Source organism: Ursus americanus, chromosome 27 (assembly GCF_024610735.1).
Source record: "Ursus americanus isolate L20-20 chromosome 27, mUrsAme1.1.p, whole genome shotgun sequence".
NCBI lineage: Eukaryota > Metazoa > Chordata > Mammalia > Carnivora > Ursidae > Ursus > Ursus americanus.
Genome location: NC_142153.1, coordinates 29,895,298 through 29,916,420, shown reverse-complemented (window position 1 = coordinate 29,916,420; position 21,123 = coordinate 29,895,298). Strand labels below are relative to the sequence as shown.

Sequence of the window (21,123 nt, the reverse complement as noted above, 5' to 3'; positions counted from 1 at the left end):
CGTTAGAAAAGGAAAAACCACTAAATGCTTGAAGAGATACACTTTTTAAAAATTGTCCGTCACCTGGCATCTTCACGCTGGTGCTTTGGCCCCTGTGGCATTCGTGTCTCTCAGTTCGAGCTGTTTGCTGCTTCTTCCGCAGACCAGGTGTACGTGGGGCCAGGACAGCTGTATCAGGACCTGCAGAACCTGCTACATGACCTGAATGTCATCGGTCAGATCTCCCAGCTCATCGGGAACCTCAAAGGAAACTATCAGGTAACCGTCGGGGCCACGGGACGGAGAATTCTGTTTCCAGGTCTAGATCGCCGTCAGTGTGAGGCCATGCCTCCAGCTTCTACTGAAACTGAGAATTAGGTTGATTTTGAGAACCAGTCTGATGGTGTGTTTTCTCCCATTTCGGGCAGGGTGCTGGCGTGAAACTATTTTGGGGTCACTTCATTTGCGAGGGACTCGAGTAGCAGTTTGGCCCGAGCCCAGGGGGTGTCTTGTTTGGAATGCGCTGTGAGAGTTATGGCCTCCTGGACGGTTCCTGCTCCAGCCTCGCTGTCCTCCTCCCTTGGTGAGGGGGGCCCCTGCCTTCTCAACGCCTTCACCACGCTCACGTGTGTTCCCTTCACAGAACTTGAACCAGTCCGTGGCCCACGATTGGACGTCAGGCTTACAGAGGCTCATTTTGAAGAAAGAAGAGGAAATCCGCGCGGCGGATTGCTGCCGAATCCAGCTGCAGCTCCCGGGGAAGCAGGACAAGTCAGTGGTGACTTTGCAAGGCAGCCTTCCTGGGCAGGGCTGAGGCAACGGCTCTTGGTGGCGGCGTGCCACGACGGCTCCGTCTGGCGATCGTGTGCACCGGGCAGAGCTTGTCATGTGATCCCACGTCGTGTAAACTGAACGCCTTTCCGTTCCTCCTGGCAGGTCGGGGCGGCCCACGTTCTTCACAGCTGTGTTCAATACATTCACCCCTGCCATCAAAGAGTCTTGGATCAACAGCCTGCAGATGGCCAAGCTCGCCCTGGGTAAGAACGAGGCGACGTATCTCCGTGAGGCGTGTGCGTGCGTGTCCCGGTCCCCTGCTTTTCTCCGTGACGGTGAAGTCTGTGCCTGAGATGACAGCATCGGGAGAAAGACCTTGACAGTAGATTCATTCCTTCACCTGAAAGAATGTTTTTGGTTTTGGTTTTTATTTTTTAAGATTATTTATTTGAGAGAGAGACAGAGAGTGAGGAGAGGGAGAGGGAGACAGACTCCCCATGGATCAGGGATCCCGATGTGGGGCTCCATCCCAGGACCCCGAGATTATGACCTGAGCTGAAATCAAGAGGCAGGTGCTCAACCGACTGAGCCACCCAGGCGCCCTGAAAGAATGTTTTTAAACAGGAAAAATGAACCCCAGCACGAGTGATTTTTTTTTTTAAAGGTTTTATTTATTTATTTATTTATTTAGTTAGTTAGTTAGTTATAGAGCTGGGTAAGGGCTGAGAGAGAGAGAGAGGGAGAAGCAGACTCTCCACTGAGCAGGGAGCCCATCTTGGGGCTTGAAAAATCAGGAGTGGGATGCCTAACCCACTGAGCCAGCCAAGTGCCGCCTGCCCCCCAGCGGGAGTGATTTTTAAGATATCTAAATTACAATTCAGGGATTGTAGACAAAATAAGCCCTCATTTTTATTATAAGCACACATTGACATTAGCTGAGACTGTCCACATGGGCAGAACAGCCCTGTGGGTCTGTGGCCCGTGAGCTGGGAGGCCCAGCCCCACAGGGCGGGGTTGTCCTGGTTCCCTCCCGCACCTGGGGAAACGTACAGGGTGGCCCTGAGTTGTCACTGAAGGTCCTGCCAGCATGCAAGGAAGCCCTGTGGTTCCATCAGAGATGAGGTGACTTGATTCTTTTCATGCTCTTTTGTCTGCAGCCTTGCAGTCTGTGAGCGTGAATCAGACCTCTCTCTGTGTGTAGATATGTGTGCACGCATGTTGTTTACACGCGGATCCGTTACTCAGAACACACCGCGATACCTCTTGCACGTGTGCTGTTCTCTTTGAGATGCAGACAGTCTGCTAAGTGAAAATAAAATACAGAAGAGAAACAGGCCCTGCTAATGCTCACCCCCCAGGGGGCTGTGGTTTGTGACGGAAGGGCCCTCGTCTTGCCGAGCAGAGAGCCTTCCCGCCGCTGCCTGGGCTCCCAGAGGGGGAGGCGGTGACACTGCTCCTTTCTCTCTTCCTGAAGCATTTCATGGTTTGTCAAGTCAGACTCTACGTGAGTCAGCAAGCCAGAAACGGCCCACTCTCTGAAGAGAGCAAGCTGAACCTGAAAATAAGCTCCCTTTCTTCTGCTCGGAGCCGAGATTGACAGCTTGCTCTATAGCAAAATATCCCTTCACTTCCTCGTGCTTTTTTTTGAAAATTAATTATTAGAGAAAGGGCGCACAAGCAGGAGGGAGGGGCAGAGGCAGAGGGAGAAGCAGACTCCCCGCTGAGCAGAGCCTGACCAGGACTCGATCCCAGGACCCCGAGATCACGAGCTGAGCTGAAGGCAGACGCTTCACCAACTGAGCCACCCCGGCGTCCCTTCCTCGCACTTTTTATCCCGCAGTATCCTACCGTGTTAAAACACCTTTCACTGTGCCTGTGGTATTTGAATCTAAACATCTCAGTTGCTTTGAATAAAGATAAAGAAAAATATCCTAAGGTGCTTTACGAGGACTTTCTCAGCCCCTCGCATCCGTGCACTTGGGGGGAGGAAACAGGAAAACAGGACACGCTTTTCAGAATAAAGCGGTGAACGGACAGGCCTTCCTTTCAGAAAAGATCGCACTGTGTTCCAGAAACAGTATTTAGCTCTGCGGTCTGGTGTATGTCCGAGTCTGGGGTCCGCAGGGCCGTGTCGAAGCTGCAGGCGGCTCAGCGCTGCCCTTCCCCGTCTCTCGTTGTTCACATGCCTGCAGAGGAGGAGAACCACATGGGCTGGTTCTGCGTGGAAGATGATGGGAATCAGATCAAGAAGGAAAGACACCCTCTCCTCGTGGGACACATGCCGGTCACGGTGGCCAAGCAGCAGGAGTTCAAGGTGATGGGCGGGTGGGTCTGGAGGCGGGGTCCACTGTGCACCGAGATTGCCCTGCTTATCTGGTTTAGGGCAGGGTCCCACGTTGTCTCCCCAAGTCAACCACTGTTACCATTTCTCTTGGGGGTATTTGTTTAGGAATTAAGACTGTTAGAGTATGAAGCTGAAAGCCTGCTTTTCTGCCCAGCGGCCGTCCGGGTACTGGGGGGTCCTCACTGCAGCTGGTGCGTTCTGCCCAGCGGCCGTCCAGGTGCCAGGGGGTCCTCACTGCACCTGGTGCGTTCTGTCCAGTGGCCATCCGGGTGCCGGGGTTCCTCACTGCACCTGGTGCATTCTGCCCAGCGGCCGTCTGGGTGCCGAGGGGGGGGGGGTCCTCACCGCACCTGGTGCGTTCTGCCCAGTGGCCGTCCGGGTGCCGGGGGGGGGGGCGGTCCTCACCGCACTGGTGCGTTCCAGGCATTGCTAGTTACATGAGGGCACATGTCTCAGATCTGTCAGCTCTGCTGCCCTTTGCCTGGCAGTACTCAGTGTTCACACTGGGTCACGGTTGGAAGCCTCGTGTTTCCTGGAGCACGGTGCCCTCACTTTGCTGAAGCAAGCCTGTGAGACGTGGTGACTTCTCAGTGTCCCGTGTTGTCTGTTCAAGCACCACACCCACAGGTGCCTTCAGAGGCACGTGGATGTGTTTCTGTACAAAACAAGTAAAGACGTTACTACTTCTCCTTTCTGGGCTCCGGCCGACGCTCAGCCCTGGAGCTCCCGGGAGGGCAGGCGGGCGGGCAGAGGGGAGGAAGTGTGGTGTGTGCGTCCTCCCGCCACATCCGGGGAGGTGCGGCTGCCTGTACGGTGTGCTCCGCGACAGATGTTTGCAGCACCTGCTGGGGTCTGAAGATAAAAGGGGGAAGACTGATGTTTGCCTCTAAAAAGCTGATTTCTGAGCCTTGTACCTTCATCCGTTCTTTTTCCCGTTTTAATCTTTAACAAGTAATATCCTGCAGTTTCTGTGGCTCAATGTCAGGAGTCTGTCATCCGCTCAAGATACTGTATTGTCTGGATGCCTCCCGGTCCCGTTTTAAATGTGGGTGTTTGATTTAATTCCTCATTAGATCGAATGTGCTGCGTACAATCCTGAACCTTGCGTGAATAATGAGGCTCAGCCGGATTCGCTGTCCGCAGCGCACGGCTTCCTGTGGGTAAGACGTGCTGTGTGTGTGATGCGGGTTCCTGAGGAATCCGTGTCCGTGGTTAGTGTGGGCTTGAGAGGTTCTCAGTGTGTCCCGGGCTGTGTTTACAAACATGAAAGTCCCGAACCACGAAAGGAGACTGAAGGCTTTTGGAAAAGATACCCACAATGTTTCTGTCTTTTCTTTTTCATCTAAAGCTTTACCAGATTAGATTCAGCCCAGAGACAACCAATTTAGTTAATATGAGAGTAATTTAAATATTTCTTCAATTTGGATGGTTAAATTGTGTGGGATTCTTCCCCCCCTTCCAAGACATTGCTGGCTTTTTACACTGGAAACTTTGCAATTAAAATTAACTTTTTCCAAATGAAATAGTGCATTTGAATTATGCTGCCATCGCAATTGGCCTTTCTGATTCTTGCAAACAGGAGACAGTTCTCTTGCACTGTGTTTTGAGGTCTCCCATGTCCCCTCCCGGCGACATGTGTCTGCTCCCCAATAGGTGCCCTGCTCTCCCCCAGCACCGCACCCTGACCGCCTCTCCTGGGTGCCCTGCACTCAGGTGACCTCTCCACCTTCCCACAGCCTGAGCCTCTGTGTGGTCGGTGTTCCTCCCTGAGCGTTGAGAAGAAACAGCCTGAGTAACCAGGCCATTCTGTGCACCCAGCTGCAAAGGATGGGATGGGCTCATTTCCCTAAGGTTTTTAAATTTTTGCAGAGAAGTTTCCCATCACTTGGACTGCAGTTGGTGCCTCATTCCCTCTCCTGCTCACATCCCCACCCCCCTGCACCCTGCCAGCCAGAGCAGGGCTTAGAGGTTTGGCACCGTTCCCCTGAAAGGCTGTCAAAGCAGGACATTTCTTTTTTGCAGTGTGGAAACACTACAGTACGAGTACAGGGGGTGGGACGAAGTTTCCAAAACTGTCCCAGAGGAGGCAGGATCCGGGAGCCTCAACACCCCTCACCCCTGGGCTGGCTTTCCCTCCAGGACCTCAAGAGCTCTGTCCCATTAATTTTTCTGTTAACAAGATCTTACTCTTTCCCACTGAAAAAGCAATTAGACTTCAAGTCGGGAACAAAGCTTCTGGGGTGTCTGGTGACCCGGCAGATAGATTCATGGGGGTGCCCGCAGCCCGCCAGCATCCCAGGGTGAGGGCACACTGCCTTGTGCTTACACGCTGGTGACTACGTGGGGAGGCGCTCTGATGCACTCTCTTTTTAAGTCCTTGTTTTCCTAGGTGAGCCCTAACTGACGTTGGTATAAACGGGTTTAAAACCGAATCTCATCTGCTTTGAAGCCTTTGCATTGTGCCTGAGCAGGTCAGCACCACTGCATGGTGCTGGGATGTGGTTTCTCGGGAATAGATATAGGAATTTAAAATAAATGAAACAAAACTGGGCTCTCATTAAAGTAACCCCATATGCTGAAAAGGAAAAGCGGGCTCTGGTAGCAGATGGTGTAAACAGCTCTCGATTCTGCGAAGCGTGTTGGTTCCAGTGGCAACATGGATTCTCCTGGTGGCCACTGGAGGTCAGGGGTCGGTGTGGTGTGGAATCTCCAGGCACTCCTCTCTCCTCCCCCCCAACCCCCGATTCAGATCGGAAGCTGCACCAGCCAAATGGGCCAGATTGCCATCGTCTCGTTTCAAAACTCCAACCCCAAAGTCATCGAGTGCTTCAACGTGGAGTCCCGAATCCTGTGCATGGTGTTCATCCCCGCGGAGGAGCGACACGTGGACCCCGAGACCCCAGCCGGGAGAGCGCCGGGGGGCGTACCCACCATCTGCCTGGGGACAGAGGAGGGGAGGTGAGCCCACTGCCGGCGCCTGGAACGGTCACCTGCACGCTGCTCCATGAGGAGGAGCTCGAGGAGCAGGACGGACGGTCACCCGCCCTGCTAGGGGTTGTGCCACGCGGTGGGAACGGCTGGGTCATCAACCGTGGGAATGACCGCAGGAAACCCCCAAGGAGGGATGGCGACTCTGCAGGGAACATTCCCGTTGGGCCTGGCGGTTTCCCCTGACCTGTTTCTTCTCAGTCTTGCCTTTAAAAGTAGCTGATTGCTCACAGTTTGGAGTGTAACGGGGCCGCGGTCTGCGCCATAGGCGTCCCGAACACTGGCACCGTTCTAAGGCACGTTACAGTGTTTTTCCTGATGCGCGCTCACTAGGAAGAAGTAATTTCTTCCTCGGTTTCTCCTTCGCAATGCGGGGATGAGATCGGGGTGGCAGCGGCGTTCCCGTGTGGGGCAGGGGCGTGGCAGGGAGCTGCTGTGCTCACCACGGGGGGGGGGGGCTCCCTGTCACCCGAGCATGCGCACTCACTGGCCGCTGTTTCTCTTGAAGCATTTCCATTTATAAAAGCAGTCAAGGCTCCAAGAAGGTGCGTCTGCAGCACTTCTTCACCCCGGACAAGTCCACGGTCATGAGCCTCGCCTGCATGCCCCAGAGCCTGTACGCCGGCCTGGTCAATGGCGCCGTGGCCGTCTACGCGAAAGCAGAAGGTAATTGTCTCTACACTGCGTGTGTGTGACTACACGTCAGGGCTCATAGCGGTTTCCGGGGATTTGCTCTGGACGGAGCTTTGTGTTCCAGGGTTACGTTCCTGTGAGCATTTATCACCGCACGTCCCAAGGCACGTGCAACTTCCTCAACCCCGAGAGGAGGGTGCGAAGTGCGAGCAGCCCCAGCCGCACAGGTGGGAAATGGTTTCAGACATGGGTCTCCGGGCCGACGCCTCCCCTTTCCACAAAGTACCGACCTCCATGCGTGTCCTCCTCCCAATGGCCGAGCTCCCGGCCCCCTCGCTGCCCCTGCCCTCACTCAGAGCCGCGAGGGTTTCTCTTCTTGGGTGGAGGGGACCACAGGCCGCCCGCATGAGTGGCTGGACCAAGTTGCACCAGCCCAATGGCCAGGACATCCTGGACGCACGTGCCGGCCCTTGTCCCTCCCCCTCAGGCTCCTCCTCTTGTCACAGGCTTGGCCCAGAGTTCCAGTGGGTTCTGGGGACACCAGAGGGGCACAGCGCAGGTCTGCAACCTCCTGGGGCACGTGGGCGTTACTGGCGCGGGCACCCGGGCCGCGGCTGGGGGGGGGCAGGGGGCCATCCGGCGGTTCTGCCTCCTGCCCATGCCCACTCCTGCTGTGGGGGAGCTGTGGTTCTGCAGCACCTGCTGCTCGCTTCAGCTGTAGCAGCCGCCCTCCCCGCTCCTCTCCCCGCTGACACTGTGCAACTCAGCGTTCAGGACCCTGCCTTTCCCCAGTCCCACAGCTTCCACATCTTGGCCAGAGGGTTTCGGCAGCACCTGGGCGGCCCCCCCAGCGTCAGGTGCATGGAAGCGAAGGGCTCAAGCCCTTAGGGAATGAGGGTCCCTCAGCTGCTCCAGGGCCCTCTCCATTCCTGACGCCTGCCCGCCTGGGGCCCACCCTGGGACCTCCCGGGTTCCGTGCCTCTGTCCGTCACCATCTCAGGGACAGCCTGAGTGTGGGCTCGGTTCAGGTGACCCTGGGCTGATCACCAGTGGCTGCAGATGGGTGCAAGTCCCACTTCTCCCCCCCAGGGACGAACAGTTCACAGAGGGTAAACACCGCGCTCACGATGCCCAGAGAGCCCCGGGAGGCGCTGGGTCAGAGCGTTCTGCAGGGAGGCAGTGGATTGAGCCTGAGGGGGGCCTGTCGTCGTCCAGGGGACAGGGAGCCCTGCCAGCACGCCCCCAGGGCAGCTGCGGGTCCCCAGGGAGGGAGAGCTAGAAAGGGCGGGAAGCAGGAGCAGGGGTGGCTGTGCCCCTCCTGCCGGCAGCCGAGACCGGTGATCGGGTTTAGGGCCAGGACAGCAGGTGTGCCTCGTGGAGTGAGGCTCAGACGCATGGTTTGTGTGCGGGCTCAGTTGCATTTAGAACTAAGTACATGTTGATTTAGGTGCGTGCGAATATTTATCCCGGGATTGCTCTGTTTGCTTTTCCCTGTCGTCTTTGGCTGAGGTGGCTCACTCAGGTGTGTTTTCTCTTGCTCTGGCAGACACTAAATTTCATGGGAATTAGAAACAACCTGGAAGTCTGAAAGTACCATAATTTCGGTCTGTCTACTGAGCTTCCTAAATTGGTTTGGGATATTGATGTCCATTTCTCCCAGTGCAATGAATTCATTCAGGGTTTATTTCTATTTATTTAATTTGGGGCTGGTGAAACCTTCTGTTTTTTCCCAGCTTTCTTGAGACATAATTCACACGTAACATGGTACACATTTTAAGGTCTGGATCCACGTGTGCACTGCAGAACGATCGTGGCCGCGCCTTTAGCTAGCCCTGCATCCCATCACGGACGTACCGTTTCTCTTGCCGTGCTCAGAGCATTTCGAATCTTCTCTCTTACGACTCGGACGCTCATAACGCAATGTTGTGGACTGTCATGTGCGTGGTGCGTCAGGTCCCCAGGACTTACGCCCCTTGTGGCTGCACAAGTGTGCCTGTAAGCACCATCTCCCCACCCCCACCTGCACCCCATCCTCTGTGACCTCCCATCTAGTCTCTGTTAGCGTCCACATGTGAGTGAGATCGTATAGTGTTCGTTTTTCTCTGACGTACCTCGCGTGGCATAGTGCCCTCAAGGTTCACCCGTGTCCTTACAAACGGTAGGGTTTCCTTGTTTTTTATGGCGAATAATATTCTGTTGTGTGTATGTCTTTGTGTATATATATACACACACACACACACCACATCTCTAGGCACTCAGCCATCAGTGGACACTCAGAGCTTCTCCACGTGCTCGTGATTGTGAATAATGCTGCCACAAACATGGGGGTGCACGTGCCTTTTCCACTGGCGTTTTCATTTCCTTCGGATCAGTACCCAGGAGTGGGATCGCTGGGACAGAGGGTAGCTCTGTTTTTAATCTCTTGAGGAACCTCCACGCTGTTTTCCAGAGTGGCTGCTGTTTACGTTCCCACCAACAGTGTACAAGAGCTCCTTTCCTCCACGTCCTCGCCAACCCTTGTTACCTCTTGTCTCTTTGAGGACGGCCCTTCCCACAAGTGTTGCGTGTCTCTGCTGCTGAGTGCTGTTGAGCACGCGTGCATGTCGCCGTGGGCTGTCTGAATGTCGGCTCCGGAGAACGGTCTCCTCGCGGCTGTTGTGTTGTCCGGGGTGGGAGACTTGGTGGCTGGAGGCCACCGCCCTTGCAGCACTTCTCTGCCAGGCACTGTTGCAAATCTTTTACTTTTTAGGGAGCTTGAAATCTGGAATTCTGTAGAAATTTCTGCAGTTTTTAAGTGTCGGCTCAAAATGTAATCAGCATGTACTGGGGCCCCGCTGTGGTTGGGCAGCCTGGTTGAGCACTCAGGTCTGGAGTGAAGACTCCGGAAAGAGGCTGTCCCCAGACAGGTGGTCTGTCGGCTGGAGCCGACGCCCACAGCCCAGTGCCCAGTGGTATGCCCTCCCCCGCCACCCCCAGAGGATTTTGTGGAGGGGCACAGAGCACAGGGTCTGCAGAAAGAGTATCGTAGGTGCTCAGAGAACAAAGTTCAGTTGTTAGAAGTTAATTCTTAAGCAAAGTAACATGTTCACAGCAGATGTCTTGCTTCAGAGGAATCGCAGTGTCCATGTGACGGCCATCCAAGGACACAGACACCACGGGGCAGTCAGGTGGAGCGGGCGTCCTCAGCCCTGCACTCGGTCCCTTGCACGTGTTGGGGAGAATTGTATCTCCACTCTGAACCTCTGTAATCCCCGTGCAGACTGCCCAGCTGGTAAGGTTGTGAGTCCTGGATGAAAAGGCCTGTGTGCTTGTGTGTGTGCATGTGTGACTGTGTGTGTACGTGTGTGCACGTATGACTGTGCGTGCACACGCATGCCTGTGTGAACTGTGTGTACATGTGTGCACCTGTGACCGAGTGTGTGTGCACGTGGAACTGCGTGTGCACAGGCGTGTGTGTTTAACCGCACGACGATAACCCAGTTCCAGCACAGATCCTACAAGCAAACGGCAGGTCGGTGTTTGTCAGAACCAGTAATTGTCCCACAACATCTTTTGGCCTCACTGCAGCAGTAAAGTGTTTCCCCTACAGTTAAATCATAACTTCAAAGTATGCCACAAAATTCAAAACTTGCCTGGGTGCCTCTTGGCATCTGCACACCTCCACTTAAGACAGTTACTCATAAACAGGGTTTGGATGAAAAGGTTCCGTTCCTCAAACATAGAACCCAGGAGCAAGCCCTCAGTTTGGAACTGGGACCTTGCCCCCTTCCTTGAGCAGAGGGCTTTATGAGACCAGGACCAGAGGTGTTGGCGGACTGACAGTTGTAGTTATGTTTTCAGGCACGATGGCTTAATTAACAGTGACTTTGAAAACTGAAGAATTTATTTTAACGCCTCATGGGGTCATTACACAGTCACTTTGAAAACGTATGTTAAGTCTGGCTTTAAATATTGTTTCTTGCCATCCCCATTGCCTGTTGACTCACACTTCCTATAAAGTGAGACAAACTTCATCAGTAGGTCTTTGAAAATATTTTTAAACCATAATATTTCATCCCTGCCTGTGCCTCAGGGATGGAGCGAGTTTATGAGAAGAGAGGAAAGCCTCTTACCTCAGTTCTGTTTTGTTTTTTTTTTTAATTCGGTGACGATGTGGTCAGTCCCGATAATACAGTACATGGCAGGGGGCATTTCAGAGGTAAGAGCAGGTAACGGGGAAAGGAAGCACGGTCCCACACTTTCGGGTGCAGATCCCTTTACTGACAACTGAGTGGTTTCGTGCGTTACCGTTGGAGATGATAGGACACTGTGTGGGCACCGTGCTGGGCTCTTTGATCGCCTTGTCGCACCTCACACTCTCACGTGGCCCTGGGGACACGTGGCAGCATTGTCCCGTGTTACAGAGAAGAAAGCCATGACTAAGGTTGAATGATGCGTACCGGGCAGCCGGGCTGGGATCAGAACGTTGCTCCGTGACTGAGTTAGGTTGCCTCGTGGAAATGGTACCACCTCTTAGAGCTCTGGACACCCCAGAACCAGGCGTCGGCCTCGGAAGTACCAGTGGTATCTTGCTGTTTTTTAAAATGGTCTATGGGACATCTGGCTGGTTTGGCTGGTAGAGCCTGTGACTCTTGATCCTGGGGTCGTTGGTTCCAGCCCCATGTTGGGTGTAAACCTTACTTAAAAAACAAAAAAAAAGACAAGCATAAAATGATCTCTGATCCTTTCCCCCAGGCCCTGTGCACGGATAACTGAATCCGAATGAAAGTAAAGTTTTCTTTTTTTAAGATGGATCCTGGAATTCTGAACCTCAGAAAGTGATCAAATTAGGTGTCCTGCCGGTTAGAAGTCTCGTCATGGCGGAGGACACGTTATGGGCAGCTTCTGGAGGTCAGGTGTTCACAATCAGCACGGAGACCCACACGATAGAGGTAAGTCGTTTTAAGTGAGTCTGCGGCACAAAAGAGATGTGTCTCAGAAGTGGCCTCAGTTAAGGTCTGATGCTGGTGGTCAGGGAGCCCCTGGCCAGTGGCGGATGCAGGCAGCCTCTCACCCATGGCCCTGCCCTGAGAGAAAGTTCCACCTAGATTTGTGCGCTGAAAGGCAAGATTAACTAGATAATTTAGCTAACTGCAGTGTAGCCATGTGTCCGTGGAAGAATTGTTCATCGTTTCCCTGCTAATTAACACAAATTCACTACTTTAAAAAATGCATTGACTATGTGCATAATAGAGAGTCTTCGAGGACATGGGGAAAATTGGCCCCGAGTCAGGTGGCCCTTCCAGTCAGTGCAACGCTTGGATTATGCCGTGAAGGATCAGGAGACAGCCCGCCATGTGGAAACGTGGAGCCATGCCTCAGGCCCTAGGTCTTCACCCTCCTAAACGTTGCAGATGGAGGTAATTTCGAAGCATAAACAAAAACACAAACTTAGAAAGCAGTGGAATGTTCTCATTACTCTGCAGTGGGGGAGATTTTCTAAGCATGACACATGTTTGGAAGTTGCCATAATACAGAAAACAATGAGTGTGGTAAACTTTTAGAACCTTTTTTTGTTCTCATTTAATAAGTGTGTGAAAGAAAGTTTCATAAATGACAAATGGAGAAAATATTGTCCATCTCTGTGATCAACAGCTCATGTCCTTCATAGAAAGAGAGTTCTTACTAAATTTGAAGAAAAAGAAGCCAAGCTGTCCATGGCCATTTCTTACGTCCCCTCTAAGTAACTCAGATAATAAAGGCATTGCTTCCAGCCAGTGCAATGAATCACGTCACGACTAAAAATTCCTCCGACCATCACGTGAAAGGTAGTAGAGAAAGGAGCCCGTTGAGGGGAGGAATCACCTTGATCTCCGCGAGCGCTCTGCGGGCACGTTGCAGTGACTGGTGTGAACCCCCACAAGCCCCTAATAAACTGTAGTCATTACGGACTTCTAAAAATGTTTGTCCGACTCTCCTTAGGAAGGATTACTGATTATTCAGCAGGGTAGGGACCTTCAGCCATTTTGCCAGCACACACTTGGCGGCATATTCTGTGATCTTAGAAGGTGGGGTGTCAGCCTCCAGCGCGGATCTCCTTCATGTGGTAGAGTGTGGGTGGATAGCGGTCAGGGGAGTGGTGAGCCCATGCGGACGTGGGCGGATGGTCTTAGACTGCGGGAGCCCGCTGAGGGTGGCGGAGGAGGACGGGCCCTAGGAAGGTTACCAGATCCCACACCCAGACCCATGAGGTCCAGGCACCTCCCGTGGGACCACAGATAGCTCTTCTGGGTTTTGTCCTGGATGTGCCTCTCCAGCATCCTGCAAGACCCTGCCTCCCAAAGCCGACAGAAAGCCAGCCAGTCGTGGCTCTGGCCACACCAGGCAGTTGGCAGGAAGACAACACAGAGGGAAGACAGAAGCAGTCTAAATTATTTCCGCCCGAGGAGCCCCATGAGGCTGGGCTGTCCAGGCGGAGCAGGGATTCCTGGAAGGAAATGACACGGAGCATCTCGGGTGGGAGAAAGGTGTGGATGAGTCCAGTGGCATGCTGGGAGGTGAGGTTGGCACAGGTGCGGTCAGAAGGGACCTCACATTCAGTACCAGGTTGCTGGGAGTTCTCTCCCTGGCCCTTCTAAGTCCTCCGAGGAGTCACCTCAGGGTCACCATGCTGGAGGCACCCCACGAAAGGCAGCGCATCTGCCTGGCTTTCTTGGGGTGCGTGTGGCCTTTCCTGCTGGGACGTCCCTATGCCGTGGGCAATGGTGAGCTGCTGAGGGATTTAATATGTAGCAGATGTTCCGACATTCATGTTCTCTGAAGGTCAATTTGCTGGCAGTTTTGGGGGGGAGGAGTGCTGCTGGAGACCACCCACGTGGAGAAGCCAGTAGGGCGGACCCCACGGGACCTGCAGAGGAAGGGGCTCCGGGAAGACGAGCCACTGGCCGCAAAATGCAGATGGCATAGCAGCAGCCATCACGGACAGTGCGCGACCCCAGCCCCAGAGCACACAGCACGCGTCATGGACAGCACGCGACCCCAGCACCAGCGCGTGCGCCATGCATCACGGACAGCGCGTGACCCTAGCGCTCCTGTGGCGTTTAGGGAGCACAGCACAGAGGCACCTGACGTGACCGATAAGGCAGAGGATGGAAGACAAACAGGAGAAAATAACTTGCCAGAAAGCAGTGAAAGGTGAAGGTGGCCCAGCAGCAGCACTCATGGGAACATTCTAGAAATGCTGGTTCTGGGCCCCAGCCCGGGTCTGCTGGATTCTCTTGAGGGCCACCAAGCTGTGCTGTGATGGCATCTGGTGCTCGCTTCAGGCAGTGCCGGCCTGTCCTCACAGGGGTGAGGGGGCCTGTGCAGGGGTGCGTGCCGTCCTCCCATCTCCCATCCCCCCCCCCCCGCCGCCCCCGCCACACCAGTGATTAGCCCAGCAGGCAGACACGCAGCCATGGGGTGTCGTTACCTCTCCGCTTCCTGCAGCCCTCGTCTGGGGAATTCCATACTAGTTCCTGAGAGACAAAAACGGAACTTTCCTCCCAGAGAAGCCCACAGAGGGGTGAAGCCTCATCTGTCCCCGTGATGGCTGTGGAGTGGGGCGGTCCAGGCCAGCTCGGAGAGTGGGGGCTCCACTCCCTATCTGGGTCTCTCGGGTCGCAGGTCGACAAGGGCTCTGCCATCGACTGCAGTGGAAATGCACGTGTTCACCTTCTGCTGGGCTCACTGCGTGCCACGCAGGCTGCGGGGTGGGTGAGGGGTGTAGCCTGGTGACCCCTTCCTGTGTGGGGTAGGCACACAAGATGTGTAAACACGACATCCTCGACAGAGTGATGGGCTCTGAACAGCCCCCCCCCCCCCATTCCATGATGTTCGGGAACAGCCCTGAGATCAGAAAGCAAGCCATTTAGAGGACCGTGGGGGATTTGATCTGCCGCAGAGCTCAGGGGCTGCTCTGAAGATGAGTGTCTTCACACCGACGCTGCAAGCTTCAGCCCTGCACACCCCTTCTCCAGACCTGTCAGGGAGTGCTGCCAGCTGCCCACCCAGAGCTGGCCTGTCCGTGCTGCAGCCAAGTTAGAGAATTCCCCTCTCACGGGTCCGTGTGGAGCAGGGTCGTCAGGATAGAGACAAGGGCCAGCGCGCAGCCAGATGCTTGGGAAGGAAGGACCTGGTCCCACGGAGAAAGTAGCAGGTGGCTTTTGGGGACCAGGCCAGGGCTGGGTGCAGACCCAGAGACCCACAGGCAGTCCATGAGCGCTCGGAGCAGTGCGGGCAGGCAGGCCTTTGAAGGGTTCGCCCAAGGCCGGGGCGTGGGCTTGCGTTCCTGGCTCGGAGTTGGGGAAGGGGGCTGCCGGCTCCACACTGGAGTCCCAGGGAGCCGACCGGCCTCCGTCCGCCAGCGCCGCTTCACATTCCCAGACCTTCCTGCTCCCTGCTCCTTTGTCTCTCTTGCTTTCCTGCGCTTGCCAACCTGCCAGCAACCATTGGACTCCACCTCCGTGGTGGGTAGGCTTTCCGGCAGGCTGTTGGGGTTCATGGTCCCTGGGAAATACCGTGATGTTCTGGAAAGCACTCTGATCTGCTTGGGAGCAGTAACGAGCAGTTTGATTGCTACTGTGTGTCTCGCCAACAGAGGTGTCTGTGGTTTTGGAGTAGTGGTCCCCTCGCTGTAGGCCCTTGGGGGTCATGCTGAGCCTCTCTGGAGTGCCATTTGGACACTCATGGTCAGGACAGCCGTACGACCTGGGTGTTAAGTTGTGGCAGAGGGCCGGCGGCAGCTCGCAGTGACGCAGTGGCAAGGCTCCGGCTGCACCCAGAGCCCCATTCATCACTTCTCTTTGACTTCCTCAGAACCAGCTCGAGGCGCACCAGGAAGAAGGCATGGTGGTCTCTCACATGGTCATCGCTGGCGTCGGGATCTGGATCGCCTTCACCTCTGGGTCCACGCTTCGCCTCTTCCACACGGAGACACTCAAGCATCTGCAGGACATCAACATAGCCACCCCCGTTCACCATATGCTGCCAGGTAATTGGATCTGGACGGGGAGGGTCCTGAGGGAGAAGGTAGGGGGCGTGGAGTGCAGGTGCGGCCCCTTCAGGGCAAGAACCAAATTAAAGCATGGTTTTTATAGGTCGGAAGCCCATGACCGTAGACATTGCTTGTAGTTGAGCCTAATAAGACCAGACTGTGGGAGCAAGGACCTCAAGTTGAAGAATGGAGAGAAGGAAAAGATTCACTGGGGGAGAGAGGGCTGTTGGGGGAAGCCAGAGACGCAGCATCTCAGCTGGGAGCCTACTAGGCACAGAGCAGGAAGGATGCCCCCGGCAGAGGGGGTCACAGGCAAAGGTGCAGAACGGGGACGGCGGGGACAGCTGGTAGCTAGTGTGTGTGGTGTGTGTGTGCGTGTGGCTAGAGTGTGCATGTGTGTATGTGTAGCGTGTGTGCTGTGTGTACAGCGGCACGTGGGCAGCGTGTGTGTAAGCATGTAGTGTGTATGCACAAGCAGGCACCTAGTATGTACGAGCACGTTGCCAGCACACATACACGTGTAGGCAGCGTGTGGTCACGTGGTCAGTGTGTACGAGCCTCTAGCCAGGATGTATACGTTTGTATCTCACGTAGCTGGTGTGTTTAAGCATGTAGCTAGAATATACTCATGTGTCTGGTGTGTAGAGGCTGGTAGTATGTGTCTGTTATGTATAAACGTGTAGCTGGTACGTGTGTGTAGCTGCTGAATGTGAGCATGTGGCTGGTGTGAGCAAACACGTGGCTGGTGTGTGTGCAGACACGTGGCTGTGTGTACGCATGTCGGTGGTACGTGTAAGCACATCACTGGTACTTGTAGGCACGTGGCTAGTGCATGCAGGCTTGTAGCTAGTGTGTGGAAGGACGTGGCTGGGACCTGCGGGCACGTGGCGAGTATGTGTATGAGCAGGTGGCCACTGTGCAGGAGCTGAGGGGCGGAGGGAAGGAAGAGGCCGGAAAGGTTGTGTGGCCGTGAGTTTGGAAGGAGCATCCTGGCAGCAGCCTGCGGAGAAGGGGAGGGAGGGGCAGTGGGGACCCGCCTGTGGTCTGGAGGGACCCACCCTAGCGAGCAGCAGCGAGAACCCAGGGAGAAGCAGAGTCCCCTGGCGCAAGACTGATTAGGGAGGGAAAGGGCCAGAAGGTCTGAGATTTGGGGCCTGGGTTTTTGGGAAGAACATATAATCATCAACGGACATGGGGTCACAAAAAGCCAGTTTGGGGAGAACTAGTACATTGGGTTTGGTGCTGCTGAGCAGAGCAGCCCCGTAGGAAACTGGAAGGAGGGTCTGGCGCATGGGCAGGGGGTCAGGAAGGGGCTGCCGTTGGGGAGTTCGTCCGCCTGGGTGAGTGATGAAGGGACAGGGGGACGGGGCAAAGAGTGTCAGGTCAGAGCACCAGCTACCACCCTCGGGAGGTGAGAGGACTGTGCAGAGTCAGAAAAAAGGGGTGCAGTGTGCATCCAAGGGGCCAGGAGGGGAGCACCAGGCGGGGACAGCGGAGCACGTGGCCGGAGTGCTGGTGTGGGAATGTGCGCACGTGTGTCTGCACATACACGAGTGTGGGTGTGTGCGTGTGCACATGTATTGTGTGCATGTGCGAGGTGCGATTGTGTGCAGATGAGAGTGTGGGTTTATACATGTGTGTGCACACGTGTGTGCATATGTGTTGGGGAGGAGCTTTGCTGCAAACGTTTTAAAAGCAGTGGGAACCAGGGAGGTAAAGAGACCGAATTTAGACTTCAGCTGGGAAAAGTTAATAACAAAAGGCTGAGCCAGATTAGAGGACCCCAGTCAAGTTGCCTCTTAATTGACTTTACATGTTTGATAGAATTTTGAATTCTGTAAGCCCATAAGTGTGGAGAAAACCTCTTAGAAGTTATTTGGGTCCCCTGCCCATGTAGGCAGTAAAGCAAGTTATCAAAATCTCACAAATTCAGTGCAAATTACATTCTGGCCAGGTGCCCTGTGTATATATATTTATTTTTTTAACCATTGTTTAAAGGTAGTGAGACTGTGGTGGTACCAGTGGGAGGTTTTTGTTCTGGTGGTTGACGGTTGGTTGGTTGTCCATTGGTGATTGGTCGATTGGTGGTTGTTGGCTGGTTGTTGGCTGGTTGGTGGTTGGTCGTTGGCTGGTTGATGGATGGTTGTTGGCTGGTTGGTGGTGGTTGTTGGTTGGTTGTTGGCTGGTTGGCGGTTGGTTGTTGGCTGGTTGATGGATGGTTGTTGGCTGGTTGGTGGTGGTTGTTGGTTGGTTGTTGGTTGGTTGTTAGGTGGTTGTTGGCTGGTTGATGGATGGTTGTTGGCTGGTTGGTGGTGGTTGTTGGTTGGTTGTTGGTTGGTTGTTAGGTGGTTGTTGGCTGGTTAGTGGTGGTTGGTGGTTGGTAACAATGTTGAAAATGTTTTTAGCTTAAGCAGAAAGTACTAGAGGAGTAGTTACTGTTGATGCATGAGAAACAGGACAAGGGATCAAGTTCTAGAAAGGCTGGCCTCTGACAAAGGGAATATTGGTATTGGACTTGGGGAGGGAATTGGGGGGAGAGGGCAGCAGGGAACAGGGTGGGTGACACATTTGGGGCTTGGTGAGTGCTGGTCATGGATGGCATGAAACAAAGTCAAATTCACCTGTTGGCAGAACAGTCATCTTGCCAGTGAGTGGCCAAGTCCATCCAGGGGAACGGTGGTGTGGTGGTGTGGCTGCTGCAGTGGGGCTGCCTTTTGAGCCCCCCTAGTCCTGACCCTATTGTCCAGCCAGCCTCACTGGGCAAGCAGCCCCAGTGGTGGGAGCCCTGGACCCGCTGTCATCCCGTCCTTGCTTCCCAAGGTCACAGTGGGTCCGGACTCGCCACAGGCTAGCGCAGACGTGCTCCAGGCAGCACCCTTCTTCCAGTACTGTGCTCCGCCCAGTGCCTGCCCATCTCATGTCCATGGCGCCTTTACAGACCCACATGTGGGTGGTGTTTCCTCTGTTTCTTATGACCGTGTTCATGGCTGGTTTTACCCTTTAATGACTCCCTGTTTTTTCCATCTGCGTGGCTCTGCGTGTGCTGATCACGGCCCCACACGGGCTCTGTCAGCACCAAGAGGATGTGCAGTAGATGCTTGGGCATCTGGCGACACCGTTTCCCCGAGCGCACCCTCCACAGGGCCGGACGCCAGTGTCCACTGCGGGCTCGGCTCTCCCCCTGTGGTCCCAACACACGCTCCCTCCACCACTGTCTGCTGGGCCCTCTGTCGTGGGTCTTTATTCCGGTCTCTCTCTGACGCTGTGAAGCACAGGCGAGCATCCAGTCCAGACGGGAGCATGTGTTCTCCCGGATTCACTTACCGCACACTGACCAGTGTCCGGCGGCGCTGGACGCTCGACCTGCATCTCCTAGTCTCCTCGAAGGTCGTCTTGCCGCCGTGGCCCAGCGGCCTGGGAGGAGGGCAGGTGTGGAGAGCAGAATTCGCTTCCACTCAGAATGCTGTTGCATTTGTCACGCCTCCCACCACAGCTCTTGAGTACAACACTCGGAAAGGCGTGACCCAAAATTGGTCTGATTTTCGCTGCATTTTGTGATTTAGAGAACAAGACGCCATGTCTCTCCTTTCTACTAACCGTCTCACCCGCAGGCCAGTGTCTCCTCGTGACGAGCGTTGGTACACTCTGCTTTGCCGTCAGATAACTCTGTGTGTTTATACTGTGCATTCGTAGGCGCATTGACTTGGAGGCCACTGGGCTGGGTCACTCCCAGGACACTCGCGGCCCCCGCACACCCGCGCGTTCTGTGCGTGCACGAACATCTAAACCTCGTCGAGACTTGTGTCGGTGAGGCGGCTCAAGTGGGTTTTGTTGTGTACAGCTATACATAACATTACGCTTTTGTGCTCTTACTGGACCATCAAATTCCAGTAGGTTCTAAAGATGAAGACTTCCCAAGCAAGAAAGAGCAAAATTTGAATATAAAATTGGTATTCTGTAACTCAGGCCCTTTGTTGGAAGTGATCTGGGTCATTCTTGGGGCTCTGAGCGCGCTCCCACTTGCGGACTCGAGGGTTGTGCAGAGGGACTGGGGTCGTCATCTTCCGTTCAGAACTCAGCTCTGAAAACAGTCACACTCATGCTCTTTGGCATAAACCACGTCACACTTCACATCGTCTAACGAATGACAGTGAACTTGTCCGTGACGAGCACGCACATCTCGTAGAGCAAATTTCTGGGTTACAAAGGCGTAGAATTTACAGCAAATGCGTTAGAAGGAGCGTTAATTGTAAGTTGCAAGCAGTCACGGTTAGTTATCCCATGATGGAGGTTTTGCCGCTTTGTCCAGAATATTCAAAGGAAATTATTTTGATGGACAAGTCCTGAGAGGTCATGTTAAATCAGGCTTTCTGCGTCCCCACTGAGTGAGTGCATTGGCTGCCAGGAGGGACTTAGCCACATAAAATGGCCAAATTAGGATTTTTTAAAAATCAGTGTAACTTAAAAAAAAAAACGCATTGATCACATCAAAAGGTTCAGCAAATTAAACCAGACTCAAGATTATTTGTGAATTATGGGGCGCCTGGGTGGCACAGCGGTTAAGCGTCTGCCTTCAGCTCAGGGCGTGATCCTGGCGTTACGGGATCGAGCCCCACATCAGGCTCCTCCGCTGGGAGCCTGCTTCTTCCTCTCCCACTGCCCCTGCTTGTGTTCCCTCTCTCGCTGGCTGTCTCTCTCTGTCAAATAAATAAATAAATAAATATTTAAAAAAAAAAAAAAAGATTATTTGTGAATTAGGAAGGAAGACTAAGGATTGGATTTGGTGTCCTCCTGGCTCCTAGTGCCATCCTGGGTTAGCCAGCAGCGAATCAGTCAGCAGCTGATCCTGGGTTAACCAGCAGTGAATCAGTCAGCTGCTGATCCTGGGTTAGCCAGCAGTGAATCAGTCAGCTGCTGATCCTGGGTTAGCCAGCAGCAAATCAGTCAGCTGCTGATCCTGGGTTAGCCAGCAGCGAGTCAGTCAGCTGCTGATCCTGGGTTAGCCAGCAGCGAATCAGTCAGCTGCTGATCCTGGGTTAGCCAGCAGCGAATCAGTCAGCTGCTGATCCTGGGTTAGCCAGCAGCGAATCAGTCAGCTGCTGATCCTGGGTTAGCCAGCAGCGAATCAGTCAGCTGCTGATCCTGGGTTAGCCAGCAGCTGGGCCCTGCCCGCATGCCTGTGGTTGTGTTCTGGGCTGGAGGTGAAGAGGGTGTCCCAGCTGGTACATTTCCTCCCACACGCTGAGGCTCGTTGCTGCTTCTGTTCCCTCTGTGGGTGTGTTTATTACCAGCCCGTGGAGAAGCCTTCCAATATGTGATGTGTCACTCAATAACAACGGTTGTGAATTGGTCTCTGCTTCTGAAAGTGCCCGCACACCTGCACCTGTGTGTT

At 54.3% G+C, this 21,123-nt stretch overlaps 1 protein-coding gene across 7 annotated transcripts in view; it reads left to right on the top strand.

Moving 5' to 3' along the window:
* ARHGEF10 (Rho guanine nucleotide exchange factor 10) overlaps positions 1 to 21,123 on the top strand; it is a 107,157-nt gene that overhangs the window by 80,608 nt on the left and 5,426 nt on the right. For all 7 annotated transcript variants that reach the window (XM_045811196.2, XM_087856480.1, XM_045811201.2 and 4 more), the window contains 9 exons: positions 143 to 258; positions 623 to 750; positions 916 to 1,016; positions 2,946 to 3,067; positions 4,171 to 4,257; positions 5,847 to 6,055; positions 6,594 to 6,751; positions 11,507 to 11,649; positions 15,554 to 15,728. In XM_045811196.2, the coding sequence (XP_045667152.2) occupies positions 143 to 258; positions 623 to 750; positions 916 to 1,016; positions 2,946 to 3,067; positions 4,171 to 4,257; positions 5,847 to 6,055; positions 6,594 to 6,751; positions 11,507 to 11,649; positions 15,554 to 15,728 (1,239 nt within the window). The remainder of the gene's footprint in view (positions 1 to 142; positions 259 to 622; positions 751 to 915; positions 1,017 to 2,945; positions 3,068 to 4,170; positions 4,258 to 5,846; positions 6,056 to 6,593; positions 6,752 to 11,506; positions 11,650 to 15,553; positions 15,729 to 21,123) is intronic.